Genomic DNA, 20,700 nt, shown 5'->3' with positions numbered 1-20,700 from the left:
TGCCAAACGATAAGTTGCCGACATATGGACTTGTGACCATGATCCTAAGTTCATGCCCTATTGACTGAATCTGATGGCACAGATTTGTCATGCATGGTTTGTTTGCTAAGGTTTAGATCATGGATCATGTTTTTTTCATGTAAAATTACGATTTTTTTGAGACATGGAACTTTGGTATATTGCGGACTCTTAAATTTGGAAGCTCTTAAAATATCTGCTTAGATATCGTAATGACACACAATTCAAAACTCATTTTTTACCAAAACGGACGTTATAGATCACAAAGTTCGATCTAAAAAAAATCTAAAAAATATGAAAAAAAGTCGAATTCTCTTCTAAAACCTGTGTTTACATTCATCACCACTGTTGGTTGCATTAAGCGTGGGCCACCGCGATACTGGATTCCTGATGGCCACGTCATGACCTCATCTAACGTTCATAAGCGCGGCGCTCATGGAAAAGCTACCCATCTTCATAAGGGTGGCGCTTATTGATCAGCAGCTTCAGTGAGCCATTCATCGTCCTCCACAGGTTTAGCTATGACGCGGCCTTTCTATTCATGTGATTGCCAACCTGATGGTGTATCTCTCTGCTTCCTCCGCGAGCAGAGAGATCAAGAGAAACCAACCCCCCAAAACCCGCCAGTCTAATCATGGCTTTCGCCCAGAAAATCTTGCCAACATGCAATTTATGCATTCCCTACCACCACCACCGTCCCAAATTCGCCCCAACTATCGTCCCAACCTCCAAAAAAGAGACACCCATCTTGAAAAAACGCTCGAAATCCAAGTTGGTCATCGGGCTCGGCTCGGTGGAGCAGGCTCCTACCTCTCTTGACGTAGAGGAGTACGTGGATTTCTTGTACAGGGACCTCCCCCATCTGTTCGACGAGCAGGGGATCGACCGGTCGATGTACGACCACCGCGTGAGGTTCCGGGACCCCATCACGAAGCACGACACCATCGACGGGTACCTCTTCAACATCACCCTCCTCAAGCTCCTCTTCACGCCCCTGTTCCAGCTCCACAGCGTCAAGCAGGTAAGGACTGGACCCACGTTGGGTTAACCCTTCTGTCTTGATTCTTGAATGATTTGTTGCTGATTTTGCTTACCAGAATGAACGATGGTGAAGGTTTTTTTATTTTTTTGCTGATATTTGCTGTTCTTGTTCGGTTTTCTCGGTTCTTTATAATGGTAGATTATTCTTTTTCTTTTTGCTTGTATCTCTTTTTTTTTTTCTATTTGGAGATTCTGTTGATGATCGAAATTGAATAAGCACTTAGGTTGTAGAAGTCCCAAATTGGTGATTGAATAAGTTGAAGTCCCAATGTAAAAAGATATCGTTCTCGGCGACAAAATTCTCGAGACAAATTAGATTTTTTGTGAAAGTAATGGTGTATTTTTGTGTATAGAAGTTACATAGTCAAATGGAGGGTCTGTGGTTAATTGAAGATAACAAAAGATCAGAAAAATTGGCTTGAGTTGTGTTTGTGTGTGCGTGGGAACTTAGCAGTATGGAGAGTTCTGGTGTTAATCTGTTCTAGTTTTATGTGCTAATGTTTCAAAAGTACAGACTGTGTCGCAGAATTATTAGTCTACTAGGGAGTCCTGGTGACTATAGTTGAGATAGTGGTAGTAATGGAGGAAGTGATGATGTTAGTTGTGGCATTGGATCATGTGGCGACAATTTGCTGTGACAATATGGAAGGTTGCGACCTTCTCCTCAGATTAAACTCGTGTTTCTTGTTTTAGAACAGAAGAGGCCAAGCGGCTTGGGGGCAGGGGGGGGGGGGTCGAGGGAAAGATCATTTATACCAAAGCTTCTGATCTAAAGAGCAATAAACTTATGAGCCTAGCTCAGGTCCTATCTCACTCACAATGTGCAAATCTTGAAACACTGTTGCAGACAAAATTCTGACTGCCAGACCTCTTGGTTTGTTAGAGCGGTATTTTTGTTCTAGGGAAGAACCAACAATGAATATGCATTTGTATGAACGGAAATGTGATCCAAGATTTGAATGATAACCTTATCACATGAGCGAGCATCGTATCTACCATACTGAAACCTTTAGAGACTGGTTCAGGTGGATGCTTTATACCAAAGCTTCTGATCTAAAGAGCAATAATGAGCCTAGCTCAGGTCCTATCTCACTCACAATGTGCAAATCTTGAAAGACTGTTGCAAACAAAATTCTGACTGCCAGACCTCTTGGTTTGTTAGAGCGATATTTTTGTTCTAGGGAAGAACCAACAATGAATATGCATTTGTATGAACAGGAACATGATCCAAGATTTGAATGATAACCTTTTCATATGAGTGAGCATTGTATCTACCATACTGCAACCTTTAGAGACTGGTCCAGGTGGGTGAGTTCAAAACATTCGTGAGGGCTGATCAACACTCAAAAGATTCATAAAAGTTACAGTAGGTCATCAATCACATGGACTGTTTTTTGTTGTTTTTGTTTTGCAGGTTACAAATCAAATATTTATTGAACTTAGTGTAACTGTTAGATTTTAAATGTTTCTTTTAGTTTTTGCTTATTTACTCTCATTTTTTTTAAGAACAAGCTGTTTAACTTTCATCTGATTCATTTATTATAAATAGACAGGGCCCTATGAAATAACAACAAGGTGGACAATGATAATGAAATTCGGTCTCCTACCTTGGAAACCAGAATTAGTTTTTACAGGAACCTCAGTCATGGGCATCAACCCAGTGACTAGGAAGTTTTCTAGTCATGTGGTAAGTTTTTGTTCATCAATTTGCTAAACATTGATTGCTTGAATTACACTGTTCAGTTAATTTGGTTGTAAATTTTCCTGTCATTAGTCATTCTATCTTAACTTGTAAATTATCTGAAAAATATCTTATTTTCTTTTTTTTGAATGATGTGTGTAAACATGATCTCTTGTTGCAAGTTTCTACTTCCGCCAGATTTTTCTATGAACCAATTGTATCTAAAATGGATGCTAGTTTGTATTAACCTTATTGCATCATGATCTAAAGTTCTACAAGAAAACTAAATGTTTCAAAGGCAGTTTTTTTAATGAAAATTTTGATGTAAAACACTCCTAAAGTAGATATTACTTCATAGAAGATCACACAGAACAAAGAAAAACTTTGTTGTTCCGTTGGATTAGATAATTAAGTTGCACTTTTGAATAAGGGACTTAGGCCAAGAGGGAGATGATGGATTGTGTGGCCTTTGTAAGCCTTTTCACATTAGATCTATTAATTCTTTGCTAGATTTAGCTATTAGTCAAAATAAATCCAAGTTTCTAACAAAAAAAATTAACAACAAGATCATGTGCTAATCACTCGTTGTCATATCCAATTGGAAGAAAATAATGTGGTGAGACATAAGCTTATGGAAATAGATAACCTAATATTCCTTCCCTATTCCTTGACCAATGACAATCACAAAATGTTGCATAAGAAACAGCTAAAAATGGAAAATGTTTTAAGCGCTAGATTGAAAATAGAAGAAACAATGTTCTAATATCCATCAACTTAGCATGCTTACAAATTAAAAATTTAGAAGAAATTAATAGAAATTTTGATGCAATTACATATCTTGTAAAAGAGAACTTGGAAAGAATTTTTTTCCATCTTTATCTTCTTTTGGTCAAGTTGGTACCCTAGGCTTTTGGAAATATGCAGTTGCATTGATGGATGGTTGAATTGCTTGTCATATCCCTTCCAATTATCTTTGAGAACGACTGATACTTTCTCTAATAGGCTGACTTTATTGCAATTTTTCCTCATTTCATTGGTTCATAAACATGGTCCACACTCGACATTAAGGTCTCCATCAACACACCAATGGTGAAATATTTATCTGTGGTTCTATAGCTTTTGTAGTATTTCCAACTACCTTCAAAATCCTGCATTTGTTGGAATACTTTAACTAGGTAGTAAGTGTGAAGACTGCACCTTCGGTCTGTGTGCCCTGTTACATAGAGAAGGAAGAGAATAAAGAAAACATAATAGGAGGCAATGGAGGTCGTAACCCAGGCTGATGTTAGAATACAGATCGAATCGGATATGGATCCAGTAGGATCCATATAGTCCACGTGAATGTTATATTGTAATGTAATGTACATTACTAACATATGGTAGTTTTGTCATTGTAATAGGTTTTGTAAAACCTACTTAATCTTAATGAGGTTTAGTGCAGCCAAGGTGAAGACTGAGAAGCTACCGATTCCCAAATATGAGTTCTCTCTCTCTCTTTCACAGATTTCTTGATTCACATAGGAGTTCTTTCATGGTATCAGAGCAGCGACGTACCTGAGAGTAAGCTCTTCATCAGGATCGTGAACAACTGCACTAATCTCTCGTCATCTGGTGCGTGAAGATCTGTCAAGCCCGTGCTCCATCAACGTGAAAAACGACAGGTCACGTGATCCTCATTCCTATTTTCCTTTCTTTTCTGTTATTTCTATTTCTTTAAGATTCTCTCTGTCATAGATCTGAAAGTTTTTTTTAGATCTGCTATTATTTTCTCTCTGTCGCAGATTTGAAAGTGTTTCAGATCTGCTATTATTATTTTCTCTCTATTGCAGATCTGAAATTTTTTCAGATCTGCTACTCTATTCTCTCTGTCGCAGATCTGAAATCCTTTCAGATCTGCTATCGCTTTTCTTCCATTCCCTGAAGTCTGCTTAGCTGAAACCACAACCACAACTGTCCTTGGTGCTTGAGTTCCTGCGATCTGAGGCAGGACATAAACCTTCATCTCAAGCAGCTTTTCTTTCATTCCCTGAAGTCTTCCATTCTCTCGTAGATCTGAAATCCCTTCAGATCTGCTATTCTATACTCTGTCGCAGTTCTGTCGCAGATCTGAAATATTTTCAGATCTGTTATCGTCTCTCTGTCGCAGATCTGAAACCTTTTTCAGATCTGCTATCAGTCCTTTTAGCCTTATAAAACCGAGTGCTAGTTTGAAATTTGTTTGTCACGTCCCCCTATTCTCATTTATCTTATATTAATTCTCTGTCAGTCTTTCAGTTCTGTCTCAGCTACACTTATTTTATTCCTTTCAGTTTCAGCCACCAGTGTCTTTCGGTTGTCAAACAATCTATCAATGGATACTTCAGGTAATTCGGGCCTTTCTTCCAACCTCCTGGGACAACTTGTCTCGGAAAAGCTGACTACCAACAATTATCTGACTTGGAAACGACAAATTGCTCCTTTTATTCGAAGTCAAGATCTTTCAGGCCACTTGAATGGCTCCACTCCAATGCCTCCAGAATTTATCGCCACCGAAGCCAAAGTGGATGAAGGATTGCCGAATATTGTTCGCAATCCTGCATTTGTTGCTTGGATGAGGTGCGATCAGGCCCTCGTTGCGTACATTACTTCCACATTGTCGCAAGAAGTATTGATTTTCATTCTTGATTATTGCACATCTAAAGTTTTGTAGGAGAACTTAGCTCTGACCTACTCTCAGATATCAGAGGTTAAAGTGTTGTTTCTTAAACGCAAATTTCAGATGTTAAGAAAGGGTGCAATGAGCATTATTGAATTCTTAAATCAAGTCAAAAGCATCACAGATCAATTAGCCATGGTTGGATATCCAATGACAGATAAAGAAAAGGTACAACAGGCACTGAATGCCTTGAGATCAGAGTATCATGTTCTTGTGACCTCTTTATTATGCCTGCTTACGTTACTCAACTTTGAGGAATTACGTGCCAAACTGTTTCAGTACAAGATGACTGAAAAGCATGACTGATACTTCAGCAGGACAATCATCTACACATGAGGTTCTTGCCACAGGAATAATGGTTGATCGTCCACGAGGAGGGCGTGGCAGAGGCAGAGGAACTCCCATCCAGGGTGGACGTGGGTTACTACCTACACCAAATTCCACGGTCAGTTTTTCGAAGAATGTTCCCACATGCTATCAGTGTAATAAACGAGACCACATCAAAGCCAATTGCTGGTTCAACCCACAAAACTGGAATAGAGCTCAAAACAATAAAACTGTTGCTACATCAGGAACTGCAGGTACATTTCGAGTCAGTGATGATGCTAAGGATCTTTTCTTATCTGCAATGGCAAACTTGAACCTGAAACAGAATGATGATGGAATATGGTATGTTGACTCTAGAGCAGCAGCTCATGTCACTGGCAATGCAGGTAAGTTCTCTACTTTGGTTCCCTATCTTGGTAAATCTAATATTGGAACTGGAGATGGGACTCACCACCCTATTTCAAACATAGACAACGTTCTCATTCCTTTGTCCAAGTCATCTATTCCTTTATTTGATGTTGTTCATGCTCCAAATATAAAGAAAAATATTGTCTCTGATTCTAAACTTGTTGACTCTACCTATTCATCTGTGGAATTTACTCCTACTTTTGTTTTTGTCAAGGATCTTCAAACGAATGAGATGTTCGCTAAAGGAGAGCGACGTGAAAACATGTATGTCTTCAATGAAGATCCAGCCTCCAGTGTCTTGAAGCCCAAGTTTGATCATGTCTCCAAAAACGTCTTAAGTATATCCAAATGTAATAAGCCAGATCTCTGGCATTCTCGTCTTGGTCATTGTAGTCAAGTTTTTATTGAAAAGTTAGTGTCTAATGGTTTTCTTTCAAAGTCTGTTTCACCTTCATTGAAGGATAAAATGTGTACCAGTTGTCAAGTTTGCAAGAGTCATGTACTTCCTTTTCATCAAGTAAATAAAAGAGCCTCTAAGCCTTTTAAGATAATATGTTCTGATGTTTGGGGTCCATCCCCCAATCCTTCATCTTCTAGAAGTAAATATTATGTGTCGTTTATTAGCAGTTTCTCTCGTTTTACTTGGATATTCTTCATAAAACACAAATCAGAGGTCTTTCGTATTTTTCGTCACTTTTATACCCATGCTAAAAATCAATTCTCTCAAAGTATCCAAATTCTTCAATGTGATGGTGGTGGTGAGTATTCCTCCAAAGAATTTTTAGATTTTCTCCAAGATAATAGGATACATCGTAGAGTTTCTTGCCCATATACTCCACAACAAAATGAAATTGCTGAACGTAAACACAGACATATTGTGGAAAGTGCAATGAGTATGATGCATGGTAGTAACTTGCCTATCAGTCTTTGGACATAACTCTTTCACACTGCCACTCATGTGATAAATCGTCTTCCTATGCCCATCCTTGAAAACCAATCTCCCTATTATGCTCTCTTTGGTGTACACCCCAATTATGATGAGTTACGAGTTTTTGGATGCACATGCTATGTACATATTGACAAATCCATGAGAACTAAATTTCAGGACAACCTCTATATGCCAATTTGTAGGTTATGCAGATGAACACAAAGGGTATAGGTGCCATGACCTTGCCAATAAGAAGGTCAAAATTTTCAGAAATGTTGTTTTTGATGAAAATAGCTTCCTGAAAAATAAAGCCAACCATAGTCGTGAACACGATGACACAACAGATAGTTGGTATGATCCATGGCTCAGTGCTGAACTTATTTCACGTGCTGCTGAACATACCACTCTGGACCCTGAAAGCATACAGGATGAGACGACTTCAGATAAGGTATCAGAAACAAGATGCTTGAGATACAAAGGAAATGTCTACACCAGAAGACCCAAAGAGCAAACAGAGGCACCTGTTGGAAAACACGTGGCATTATCCAGCAACTGAGAGGCGCTAAGAAGATCAAGCAAGATAAGACATCATATTGAAAAATGGGTGAGTTATGATAACTTCTTTATGGATTTGCAAATCTTTCTATCCAAGATTGAAAAACATGAGGAGCCACTTGGGTTTTATCAAGTTGTTCAATCTAACAAATGGATTGAAGCGATGAATGAGGAGATAGAGGCACTTCATGAGTGTCGAACATGAGAGATAGTTGGTCGTCCCCCAGATAAAAATGTTGTTGGCTCGAAATGGGTGTATAAGATTAAGTATAAACCGGATGGTAGTATTGAACGATACAAGGACGTTTCATTGCCAAAGGCTTCACTCAAGAATATGGTCAAGATTACGATGAGACCTTCAGCTCAGTGGTGAAAATGGAAACTATTCGTATTATCCTTGGCCTGACTATTGAACATGGATGGAACCTTAGTCAGCTCGATGTCAAAAATGCATTTCTTCATGGGGATTTGAAGGAAGAGGTCTACATGGAGTAGCCTCAAGGTTATGCAGAGGGAGACTCAAAAGAATATGTGTGTAAATTAACCAGCATTGTATGATTTAAAGCAAGCCTCCAGGTCTTGGTTTGAAAGCTTCCCCTTAGAAATTCAGAACCACAGTTTCATTCGTTCCCAACTCGATTACTCTTTATTCATATACAGGGATGGAACCACTATGGTTTTCCTACTTATATATGTTGATGATATAGTGATCACTGGGAATGCTCCAAACCATATTCAACTAATTAAAGTTTTACTAAGTATGCGATTCAAGATGAAAGACCTTGAAGAACTAAGATATTTCCTTGGTGTAGAGGTGGACAGACAAGATGGAAAAATGTCATTAACTCAACACAAATACACTCTTGATCTTCTAGCCGAAGCAGGAATGACAGATTGCAAACTTGTGCCTACACCCAGTGTTGTCAATAAAAAACTCAACATTTGTGATGGTGAGTTGTATCCTGATGCAAGTATCACAGTTTAGTGGGCATGTTATAGTATCTTACTTTTACTAGACCAAACATTGTATATTCTGTGAATCAAGTATCTCAGTTTATGCATGAACCAAAGACTGGTCACATAGATGCCGTCAAACGTATTCTTCGCTATCTAAAAGGCACGGTAGGTGATGGACTCATATATGCTCAATCTTCATGGGTAACACCGAAACATGATATATTGGTATATACAGATGCAGACTGGGCAGGGGATCCAGATGAAAGAAGGTCTGTTTCAGAATACTGTCTTTTCATTGGAAGCAACCTTATCTCATGGAGTAGTAGAAAACAGAAAGTTGTGGCAAGATCTAGCACGGAGGCAGAATATAGATCTATGGCAGCTACCACAGCAGAAGTAACCTGGATTAGGCATCTACTTACAGAGATGGGAGAGAGTATCTCAAGTTCAACCCTCATGTGCGATAATAGAAGCGCTATACAAATTGCGTTCAATCCTGTTCATCGCAGTCGGACCAAACATATTGAGATTGACCAACATTTTATCAGACAAAAAGTAGCAGACAAAGAGATTGAACCGATTTATGTGTCTTCAGAAGACCAAGTTGCTGATATGTTCACTAAGGGTCTCACAAGTAACCGTTTTTGGTATCCGAAGAACAAGTTGCACATGTTTCAATCCCATGCACAACTTGAGGGAGGGTGTTAGAATACAGATCAGATCGGATATAGTCCACAACAACAACAACTACGCCTTCATCCCAAAACAATTGGGGTCGGCGATATGAACCAAAAAAGCAAATCATTCTGGGTCTTCCACATGAATCCTTCTCCTCCAATCATTTCTATCCAATGTCATGTCCTCGGTGATGTTCAAAGCATTCATATCCTTCCCTATCACCTTCATCCATGTCTTCCTAGGCCTACCCCGACCTCTTTTAACTAATATATTTTCCCATTTCTCCATCCTTCTAACTGGAGCATCATTAGGCCTTCGCCGAATATGTCCAAACCACCGCAAACGATTCTCTCTCATCTTATTTTCAATGGGTGCAACGCCTACTTTCTTACGTATCTCCTCGTTCTGAATCTTATCTTTTATTGTATTTCCACACATCCATCTTAGCATACGCATCTTAGCTACACTCATTTTTTGAATATGATGTCTCTTGGCAGCCCAACATTCCGTACCATATAGTAAAGCGGGCCTAATAGTCGTCCTATAAAACTTTCCCTTCAACTGCAATGGCATTCTACGATCACACAACACTCCAGTTGCACTTTTCCATTTCATCCACCCAACCTTTATCCTATGATTTACATCTCCATCAATTTCTCCATACTTTTGAATGATAGATCCCAAATATTTGAAACAATCATCCACCGGTATTTCTTGCTCACCAAGTTTCACTACACTCCCATCACTACTTCGTTGCTTACTAAACCGACATTCCATGTATTCTGTCTTACTCTTACTCAACTTAAAACCTCTTGCTTCTAATGTCTGTCTCCATAATTCTAACTTAGCATTAACCCCAGCTCTAGACTCATCAATCAAAACAATATCATCAGCAAACAACATACACCACAACACATTTTCTTGAATTGATCTCGTAAGCTCATACATCACTATAGCAAATAGGAAAGGGCTTAAAGCAGATCCTTGATGTAACCCAACCGTTATAGAAAAATTTGTTGTCACCCCTCCACAAGTGCGGACATTGGTTACTACTCCTTCATACATATCCTTAATTATACTAATGTACTTGAGAGACACACCTTTCTTCATCATTGTCCACCAGAGAACGTCCCTAGGTACTCTATCGTATGCCTTCTCCAAATCAATAAAAACCATGTGCAAATCTTTGTTCCTCTCTCTATTTCTCTCAATAAGTTGTCTAAGAAGATGTATAGCTTCTATAGTTGATCTTCCAGGCATAAAACCAAATTGATTCTTCGATATCACGACAACCTTTTTCAACCTAGACTCAATCACCCTCTCCCAAAGTTTCATAGTATAACTCATGAGTTTTATACCACGATAGTTTGTGCAATCTTGTATATCACCCTTATTCTTATATAGAGGCACCAAAGTACTCTTCCTCCACTCATTAGGCATCTTATTTGTCTGCCAAATCTTGTTAAAAAGATTTGTCAACCATTCTAAACCTTTCTCTCCCAAGCATTTCCAAGCCTCGATAGGTATACCATCTGGGCCAACTGCCCTTCTTGATTTCATTTTCTTCAAAGCCTCTGCAATTTCTTTCTTTTGAATCTTGCGCATGAAGTCACGATTCATCTCATGAAAAGGAATGGAGAAGTCTCCAAGATCTTGAGCATGACTTTCATTAAATAGCTTATCAAAATAATCTTTTCATCTCTCCTTAATCTCCTCATCTTTGACTAAAACCCTTTGCATTTCATCTTTGATACATCTAACCATACCCAGATCCCTCGATTTCCTATCTCTCATCTTTGCAAGCCTATAAATATCCTTCTCGCCCTCTTTGGTATCCAACTTGTCATAAACCTCCTTATATACCTTATCCCTTGCATTCCGAACTACTTTTTTAGCTTCCTTCTTTGCTATCATATACTTCTCCAAATTCTCATTATCACGACTCTTACTTAGATTTCTATAACACTCTCTTTTAACCTTAATAGCTAATTTGACATCCTCGTTCCACCACGATGTATCCTTACCTAGCGGTGCACCGCCTTTAGATTGTATAGATTCATCAGCTACTAGAAGATATGGAGATCCACCAAGCTATGCTGTGATAACAAGAGTGTAATTTATATTGCCAAAAACCACACATTTCATGTGTGAACCAAACACATCGAGATGAATTGCCATTATGTCCGAGAAGCATATCTGAAATGAGTCATAGATCTTTCATATGTAACTTCAGAATATCAGCTGTCAGATTTCTTCACCAAATCGTTGTGCTCTTTGCGATTCAACTTCCTTTTTGGCAAACTTTCAGTCATTATGCCCTAAGTTTGAGGGTGGTGGTGGTGTTAAATTGTAATTCATAAGACAATGTATTTTCTATACATATTTTATATGTATAAAAAAAGATACATATACATATACATGTATATTTCATATATATGTACATGTATCCATCTACTTATATATATATATATATATAAAATATATATTTCTTTCTTGTATTAGCTGTAGGGGTATTTTAGTCATTTCTATATTTTACGCATATTCATATTTTGAATATGATTGTAATTCTTTTTTTTTATTTTTTTTATTTTTGTAATTTTTCATTTTTATTTTTTTTTATTTTTGTAATTTTTCATTTTTATTTTTTGTTCTTTTTTATATACTATTTCTGTACACAGTCAGTAGTAACTGACTACCACAGTTTGAAATAAGAGACATTGGGCTGATTCCCAACATCTCTAATTAGAGCCATTGGGAATAGCCCAACCACTCTTTAAGAGTTTGTAAGCCTTATAAATAAGGTCTGTGTGAGCCCATTGTAAAACAATAATACAGTGAGGAGTTTTGTCTCCTTAGGTTTATAAACACAGTGCATTTGCTGCATTTCTTTCCTTTTGTGGTGTAAAGCATTTGAATGCTATTTTATGTCTTATGAATTTGAAGTATCAAGTTATTTAAAAACTTATTGTTTGCAAGGATTTTTCACACACACACACATATATATATATATATATATATGCATGTTAAGCTGGCTATTGTTATGATATAAAAAAAATTAGAGATATGAGCATGGGAAAAGAAATCTGATCAGGCAAAAAAAAATCAGATCTTACTCAACCACACAAAACTTGTTCATGCTACTAAAGCCCAAAAAGAAGAACACAACATGCTGGAATCTGCGACAAGTCTGGTTGACCTCGCATGATCAGTCCCACACACCCTCATATATATATATATATATATATATATATATATATGGGCCTGCGGCAGGCATGGTTTGGAGTCACATCTGGCCCAAACCAGAACTGCGTTGGTTGGTCCAAACGTAGCCGATTTCCAAGATACTTGTATACTTATATAAATATCAGCATATGTATATAAACATATATACATATAGACCATATGGTGTTGCAAAGAAAAGTCAATATCTAAAACATGAAGAGCAGGAGAAATAAGCCATGTATTTGTAAAAATCGAGTTTCATGCCACGTACATCAAGGCATGTGATCGAACATGTAAAGAAAAATCAGATTTAGTATTTTTCCATCTAGAATCCCCACACAAATCTGATTTAAACTATTTCTCCTCATTCGAATCAAGAGAGGAACCCGTACCTTTGTTTGAAAATGGAAAATGACCGGAAATACATTCGAATGATTGAAATGGAAGGAGATCCCTCTTCTTCTTCCTTTCTTCCCCTTTTTCTCTCTTCTTTTTTTTCTTTCTTTTCTTTTTTTCCCTTCTTCTGTAACTTTTTTTTTTGGTCTTCTAGAGAGAGGCAAGTTAGATCCTTCTGTAACTTTTTTTTTTGGTCTTCTAGAGAGAGGGTGACGTCCCTTCTTGAGTTTCTCATCCATTTGGTAGAACTCTATCTCTAACCTCTTTTTTACTTTTTAACAAAATTATTACTTTATTGTTTTTACTTTTTACTACATGTGGGCCCTTCTAGAATCCCTACATATTAGGTAGAGTTCCATAAATGTAGAACTCTGCCGTACCAAAAATAAATTTTCGGAATTAATTAATTTTTATTTATTAAATAATAAATTTTCAAAAAGTTCCAAAGGGTATCTCACCCCTCTGGGAGTCTTCTTAACATGGATTTTAACTTAATTTAATTTTTATATTGAATTTAAGACTTTAAATTGGTTGTAATTTGATTTTGGATCTAGATTCAAGATTCAAATTCATACTCTTTATCCATATAGATCTCAATCTGGATCAGATCCTAATTAATATGGGTCTTGGACTGGGTCTCGATCCATATTAACTTGGGTCAAACAGATTGGATCTGATCCAATCTAGAACCAGTCACATCGAGGCAGATTATTTTTTAAAAAATGTGATTTTCAAGCCAACCATAGCTCGAATTCAGAAAAACAAAATATCAATGTTTTCAGAATTTTGAGACGCATCTAATGATATATTACCTAAATTTTGTCTTCGAAATTCGCTTGAATTTAACGCAAATTTTGCTTGATTTTAAAGTTCAAAAATAAAAAGTTTTACCAAATCTTAATTGGCTCATTTAGGTCTTGTCGATGGGGTCCTGGGCCACGCCCAGACTCAACTGACACCACCTAAAATTGAGGATTTTATCAACTTTACTAAAACACTTAGCCAAATTTTATAAAATCTCGGAATTTAACATTATAAAAAAATACACGATATTACAATTGTTGTTAATATCAAACTCATTTTTATGAAATATGACATGCCTTGAGATGATCAATTTAGCAATGGTAGGATTATGACACCGTTATACTTTGTATATATCAGTGTATCCAACAAAATTGCATACTTGTGCCTTAGGCGATAACTTATCATGCAGTGAATTGGGGACATGCACGAAACATCTGCTTCCAAAAGTCTTTAAAAGGGAATAATCAGGTTGCGTAGCATAAAATCAGGAGAATGTCCTCTAAGAGAGGTGAGTGACATGCGATTAATCGGAAAAACTTAACCTTAGAACACAAACTCAGTTTTATTTTCGATTCCTTTATAAGAGTGAGTGTTGTTTCATATATATGACGGTGTTTTCTTTCAGCAACACCATTCTGTTGTGAGGTCCTTGGGCAAGACAACTCATGTTTTATTCCACTATCATCTTGTTAAAATGTAAAACTGTACATATATGTATATATAATAATATTATATTATATATATATATACATTTTTCATTTCTTTCTTTTCTGTAATTTTTTTCCTTTATTTTTTATTTTTTGTCTTTATGTCATCTAGTTCAGTTTGAACTAGAATGACTGTTGCTAGTCAAGTCCTGTCCAGACTTGACTAGCAATAGAGCTGTTGGACTGACACAGTCCAACAGCTCTTAATAGAGCTGTTAGACTGACACATTCCAACAACTCTAAATAGAGCTGTTGGACTGTGCCCAACAGCTCTATTGAGTCCTCTTTCAGCTGTGTATATAAAGGGGTGCAACCCCTCTTGTATTTTACTCCAATGCTTCTTAAGCAATTGGTTTTTCATATCAATAAAGAATACATTTTTATTTTTATTTTGTTTCCAGTTATACCCTTTTTAAGGGTTATGCTTTAGTGTCATTCTTGACACTTGCTCTTGTTAATCTAAGCTCGTGTTTCGAAGATCCCCATTTCATTTCATGGTATCAGAGCCGCGGAAGTACTAAATCTTGAGGAAAAGTTGTCTCGGTTTCCGTGCCCGTTTGCAAAAGTGTTCGCCACTTGAAGAGAAGTGTTTTATCACTTCATTGGAGAAGATTTCACATCTTGTTGTATTGTTTTTTTTTCTTTCTTTTTCATTTTCCTTCTTGTTTCTCTTCTATCCCTATTCTTTCTCTCCTTGTAATAGATGGATGACAATGATAAAGTCACCATCATGCCTATGAAACTAAGCGATACGAACTATGTAACATGGGCTTCAATCATGAAGCACCATATATGGGGAAAAGGCTTATGGGGGATTGTGGATGGTTCTGATTCAGAACCTAAGCTATCTCTTACTAAAAAGGAGGGAGATAAAGAGGTCCCTCTATCGGAAGAAGAGAAAATCAAGGTTATTGCCTCATACGAGAAGAAATGGAAAGAATGGAGAATATCTCATGCGAAGATAATGTCATGGCTTATCAATAGCGTTGACATTAAAAAATGCTCAAGTCTTGCCAAATTTGATCATGCCGATAAGGCATGGGAATACCTTAAGAATATGTATTCCCTTAAAGATATTGCACACGTGTGCAACCTCCAAGAAAAAGTTCGAATGATGACACAAGGAGACAAAACTATTCGTGAATATTACAATGGGTTGTCCGAACTTTGGGAAGAACTTTCCCTTTTAGAACCAAAGTGGCATTGTGCCGAAGACATCGAGCTTCGTCAGAAACAACTCGATGCCGAACATTTTTACCAGTTTATCACTAGATTAAGGCCGGAATTTGAAACCACTAAATCGGCCCTACTTCACCGGGGAAAAATTCCTTCTATTGTTGAAACTATTGAAGAGTTAACAATGAAAGAAAATCGTCTCCGGAAAGGTTCTTTAAAAATTGAAGATGATTCCGTTTTAGCCGTGTCTAGACCAGAGAATCATGTTCGATCATATAGGCCTCCTCACTTTAACCGACAAAATGGTGACTATGATAAGAAGAAAGTTATTTGTCATCACTGTCATGAACCGGGACACTACAGGCCACAATGTCCCAAACTTAAGGAGCTGAGAGAAAAAAGAGCTGCAATTGCTGGATCGGAGCCTAAAGATCAGGATGCACCAGTTTCCCTGGCCCAACTAATGGAGATTCTTCAGTCTCTCATCAAAGGTGCCTCTTCCTCATCTGAAGCTTCAACCGGCGCAGCAGCCTCAACTTTTTCTGATCTAGGTAAAATTTCTTGGCTTCTTGACTCTGGTGCATCTTTTCATATGACCCCAAATAATCAAAGTCTATCCAAATGTGTTAAAAATAAAACAAGTGTGTCAAAGGTCTTTACTGCTGATGGGACTTCTCTTGAAATAGAAGGAATAGGAGATTTTGAAAAAATTTATAAAACAAAAAAATTTTTTATTCCAGAAATTAGACATGTTCCCAAATTAAATTTAAATCTTTTATCTGTATCTCAAATTTCTGATTATGGGTGTAATATTTCTTTTTCTTCTCATGGTTGTTGGGTACAGGATCGCCAGTCAGGCAAGCTGATTGGGGAAGGCCATAGAGAAGGAGGACTCTATTACATGGATTTTTTGGAAATGCCGAAGAAAGCTTTTTGTTATAATATTCAAAAAATAGAGTTGGAACTGTGGCATAAGAGACTTGGTCACCCACATATAGCCAAAATCCAACATTTTCCAAATCTAGGGAAATTTTGTAACTCCGAATCATTTGATTGTAAAGATTGTATTCTCGGCAAAATGAAAAGATTACCATTTCAGAACAGAACCTTTTTCTCTTCAAGACCACTTGAATTAATACACTCGGATGTTTGGGGTCCTGCACCAGTAATTTCTAAAGGAGGATTTGTTTACTATGTTATTTTTGTCGATGATTTCTCCCGACATACATGGATGTACTTTCTCAAACATAAGTCTGAAGTATTTTCATACTTTCAAACTTTTCATAATATGGTTAAAAACAAGTTTCAAAATGATATTACTATTTTTCGCACAGATTCAGGGGGAGAGTTCTTATCCACAGATTTTCAAAATTATCTTAAATTGCATGGCATCACACATCAAGGATCTTGTCCTTATACACCTCAACAAAATGGACTGGCAGAACGAAAACATCGCCATATTATAGAAACCACTAGGACTTTATTAATAGCAAATCAAGTCCCGAAAGACTTTTGGGCAGAAGCTGCCTTAACTGCCACATATCTCCTTAATAGGATGCCATCTTCTTCGTTACAAAATATCACTCCCATTGAAAAACTTATGAACATTTCTCCAAACTACTCTAGACTAAGAATATTTGGGTGCAAATGTTTCATATTTACTGACAAAAATGATAAACTTTCCCCTCGTGCGATTCCCTGTGCCTTTTTAGGATATGCTGAAAACCAGAAAGGTTATAGATGTTTTGACTTCAAAAATAATAAACTATATGTGTCTAGAAATGTTTCCTTTCTTGAAAAGGAGAGCTTCTTTGATTTTAGAAAATTAAAAGACGTCACTGAGTACTCCTTTTTGTTAGATCTAACATCAACATCTAATGAATATGACCTTGACTGTAACTTTGATGATGATCAAAGAATTATTGATCTTAATGTTGAAAATGAAGAAGTTCATAGAGATACTAGTATTCAATATTCCAGGCGACAAGAGTCTAATCCTCCATGTGCACTTGAGAAATATTCTAACATTCCAACTAGACAATCAACCCGAATCTCGAGGCCTCCAGGAAAGTTTGTATCATACGAGTCTTTTTCACCCACATATAGGGCAGTTATTGCATTAATTCACTCATATGAAGAACCATCCACATATTTTCAAGCAAAAAATGATATCAAATGGATAGAAGCCATGAAAGTTGAATTAGATGCACTTGAAAAGGCTTTTACATGGAATATTCAAGATCTTCCTCCAGGGAAGAAAACTATAGGATGTCGATGGGTTTATAAAATTAAAACCAAGAGTGATGGTACTCTTGAAAGATATAAAGCCCGTTTAGTAGCCAAAGGTTATGCCCAAGAATATGAGATTGATTATGAAGAAACATTTGCTCCGGTGGCTCGTATGACTACTGTCCGAACCTTAATTGCCTTAGCTTCTATCAAAAAATGGTCTATTTTTCAAATGGATGTCAAAAATGCTTTTTTAAATGGAAAGCTAGTTGAAGAAGTATATATGGAACCCCCTCCTGGTCTAAGTATTCCTAAGGGTAAAGTCCTTCGCTTAGAAAAAGCTCTTTATGGACTTAAACAAGCACCAAAAGCTTGGTATGATAGGTTTAGTCGTGTTATGATTGATATTGGTTTTCAATTCTGTTTAACTGACACTGCTTTGTTTATTAAGAATTCTGATGCAGGAATCATTGTGCTTCTTCTTTATGTGGATGATATGATCATCACCGGAAGCGATAAACAGGGAGTTGAAACAATCAAAACACTTCTTAAATCTCATTTTGAAATGACTGATTTGGGCTTGTTGAGATATTTTTTAGGCATTGAAGTTGCTTATTCTCCTAGAGGATATTTATTATCTCAGACTAAATTTGCTTTTGATATTGTTTTCAGGTCTGGTATTACTGATGATAAGAAAGTTGACACTCCATAAGTTGTTAATGTTAAAATGAAGATTGATGATGGAGAACTTCTTGCAGACCCTACTCCTTACAGACAGCTTGTCGGGGCACTTTCCTATCTATCCATTACCAGACCAGATATAGCACATGCTGTTCATACAGCAAGTCAATTTCAACATGCTCCTACTTCTGTTCATATGGGAGCAGTCATGCGTATTATCAGATACATCAAGTCCTCTCTTTCACGAGGACTTTTCTTATCTTCCTCCTCTTCTCTTGATTTAATTGCATATACTGATGCTGATTGGGGAGGTGATCCCAATAACAGACACTCAACCACTGGCTTTTGTGTCTTTTTAGGGGAATCATTAATCTCGTGGAGGTGTAAAAAGCAGCAGAAGGTATCTCTCTCATCCACCGAAGCTGAATACAGAGCCATGGCAACCACGACCATGGAAGTAGTTTGGCTCCGACGACTGCTTGCTGACATGGGAGTTGAAGCAACAAAGGCTTCACAAATGTGTTGTGACAACAAAAGTGCGATCTACATTGCCAGTAACAGAACATTCCACGAACGCACCAAACACATCGAAATGGATTGTCACTACGTCAGAGAGGAATATCTACACGGGATAATTGATCTGCCATATGTCACTTCAGAATATCAGTTAGCAGACCTCTTTACAAAGCCTCTCGCTGCTCCCCGATTTCACTTTCTCTTAGACAAACTTTCGCTCATTGTACCGTAAGTTTGAGGGGGTGTGTTAAAATGTAAAACTGTACATATATGTATATATAATAATATTATATTATTATATATATATAAATACATTTTTAATTTCTTTCTTTTCTGTATTTTTTTTCCTTTATTTTTATTTTTTGTCTTTATGTCATCTAGTTCAGTTTGAACTAGAATGACTGTTGCTAGTCAAGTCCTGTCCAGACTTGACTAGCAATAGAGCTGTTGGACTGACACAGTCCAACAGCTCTTAATAGAGCTGTTGGACTGTGCCCAACAGCTCCATTGAGTCCTCTTTCAGCTGTGTATATAAAGGGGTGCAGCCCCTCTTGTATTTTACTCCAATGCTTCTTAAGCAATTGGTTTTTCATATCAATAAAGAATACATTTTTATTTTTATTTTGTTTCCAGTTATACCCTTTTTAAGGGTTATGCTTTAGTGTCATTCTTGACACTTGCTCTTGTTAATCTAAGCTCGTGTTTCGAAGATCCCCATTTCATTTCACATCTAAATAACTAGAAAATGCCATGGACACATATTCACCGCCACCATCACTACGGAAACACAATATTTTATGTCAACAAGAACTTTAAACTTTTGAAAGATGGATAACACTTGGTCTTTGGATTTCAAGAAATAGATCCAAGTTTAACGAATAAAATCATCTACGAAAATTACATAGAAACAAGATTTGTACAAACACATGACGGGTGAAGGGCCCCAAACCAGAGTTACCGAAAGCTTCTTGGGTAGGTGGGAAGCTCGCTTCTCGGAAACTCGCTTCGGAAGCACGATACTCCTCGCTTCCGAAACTTCATGGGAATCTCGATTCCCCCACGCTTCTTCTATGCTACCCATACACATGGTCTATGCTTTCTATATGATTTTCTAATATTGTTTCATGTTTTTCATGTATTTTCTCTCACGCTTTCACTCACTTTTCATGTATTTTCTTTAAATTGGTAGCCATCATTGTTAGATTTTAACAAAAATTTAACTCTTTTACTGAAAAATCATGAAATATAAGAATGATTAATTTTATTTTAGTTTTTATTTGTTTCTTGTTCGATTCCTATTCAGTTACCATATTGCTTCATTTTTTATTCATATTTTGCTTTTAAATTGATACTTCGCTTCCCACTTCCTATAAATTTTAAAATGCCTTGCTTCTCGCTTCCGTTTCCCGTATCGTTTCCCGCTTCCGCTTCCTAGTTTGGTAACCTTGCCCTAAACATCAGAATGAATTAATTCTAAGAAAAATGAAGCTCTTTTATTAGAAATATTGAAAGGGAGCTCATGGCTCTTACAAACTCGACACTGAACACATGACATGGAACACACAACAGACTTATTCTTGAGAGGAATAAGCCTTTTATTACACAAAATCTCAAAAAAGGTGGAATTACACTGACCCAATCACTTGTGCCACAATAAGACATCATTATTGGAGACAACTTC

The 20,700-nt window shown here is 37.0% G+C and overlaps 1 protein-coding gene across 1 annotated transcript in view; it reads left to right on the top strand.

The window, feature by feature from the left end:
* The first annotated feature begins 468 nt into the window (after positions 1–468).
* Positions 469–20,700, top strand: part of HBP5 (SOUL heme-binding family protein) — a 32,628-nt gene continuing 12,396 nt past the window's right edge. Inside the window, exons 1-2 of the mRNA XM_089983601.1 lie at positions 469–1,039; positions 2,609–2,746. Coding sequence (XP_089839727.1) covers positions 653–1,039; positions 2,609–2,746 — 525 coding nt within the window. The 5' untranslated portion in view covers positions 469–652. The remainder of the gene's footprint in view (positions 1,040–2,608; positions 2,747–20,700) is intronic.

This window comes from Nuphar pumila, chromosome 12 (genome assembly GCF_984573655.1).
Source record: "Nuphar pumila chromosome 12, dmNupPumi1.hap1.1, whole genome shotgun sequence".
Lineage (NCBI taxonomy): Eukaryota > Viridiplantae > Streptophyta > Magnoliopsida > Nymphaeales > Nymphaeaceae > Nuphar > Nuphar pumila.
Note: the sequence above shows the minus strand (reverse complement) of the source record. Positions and strands in the feature narration are given on the sequence as shown.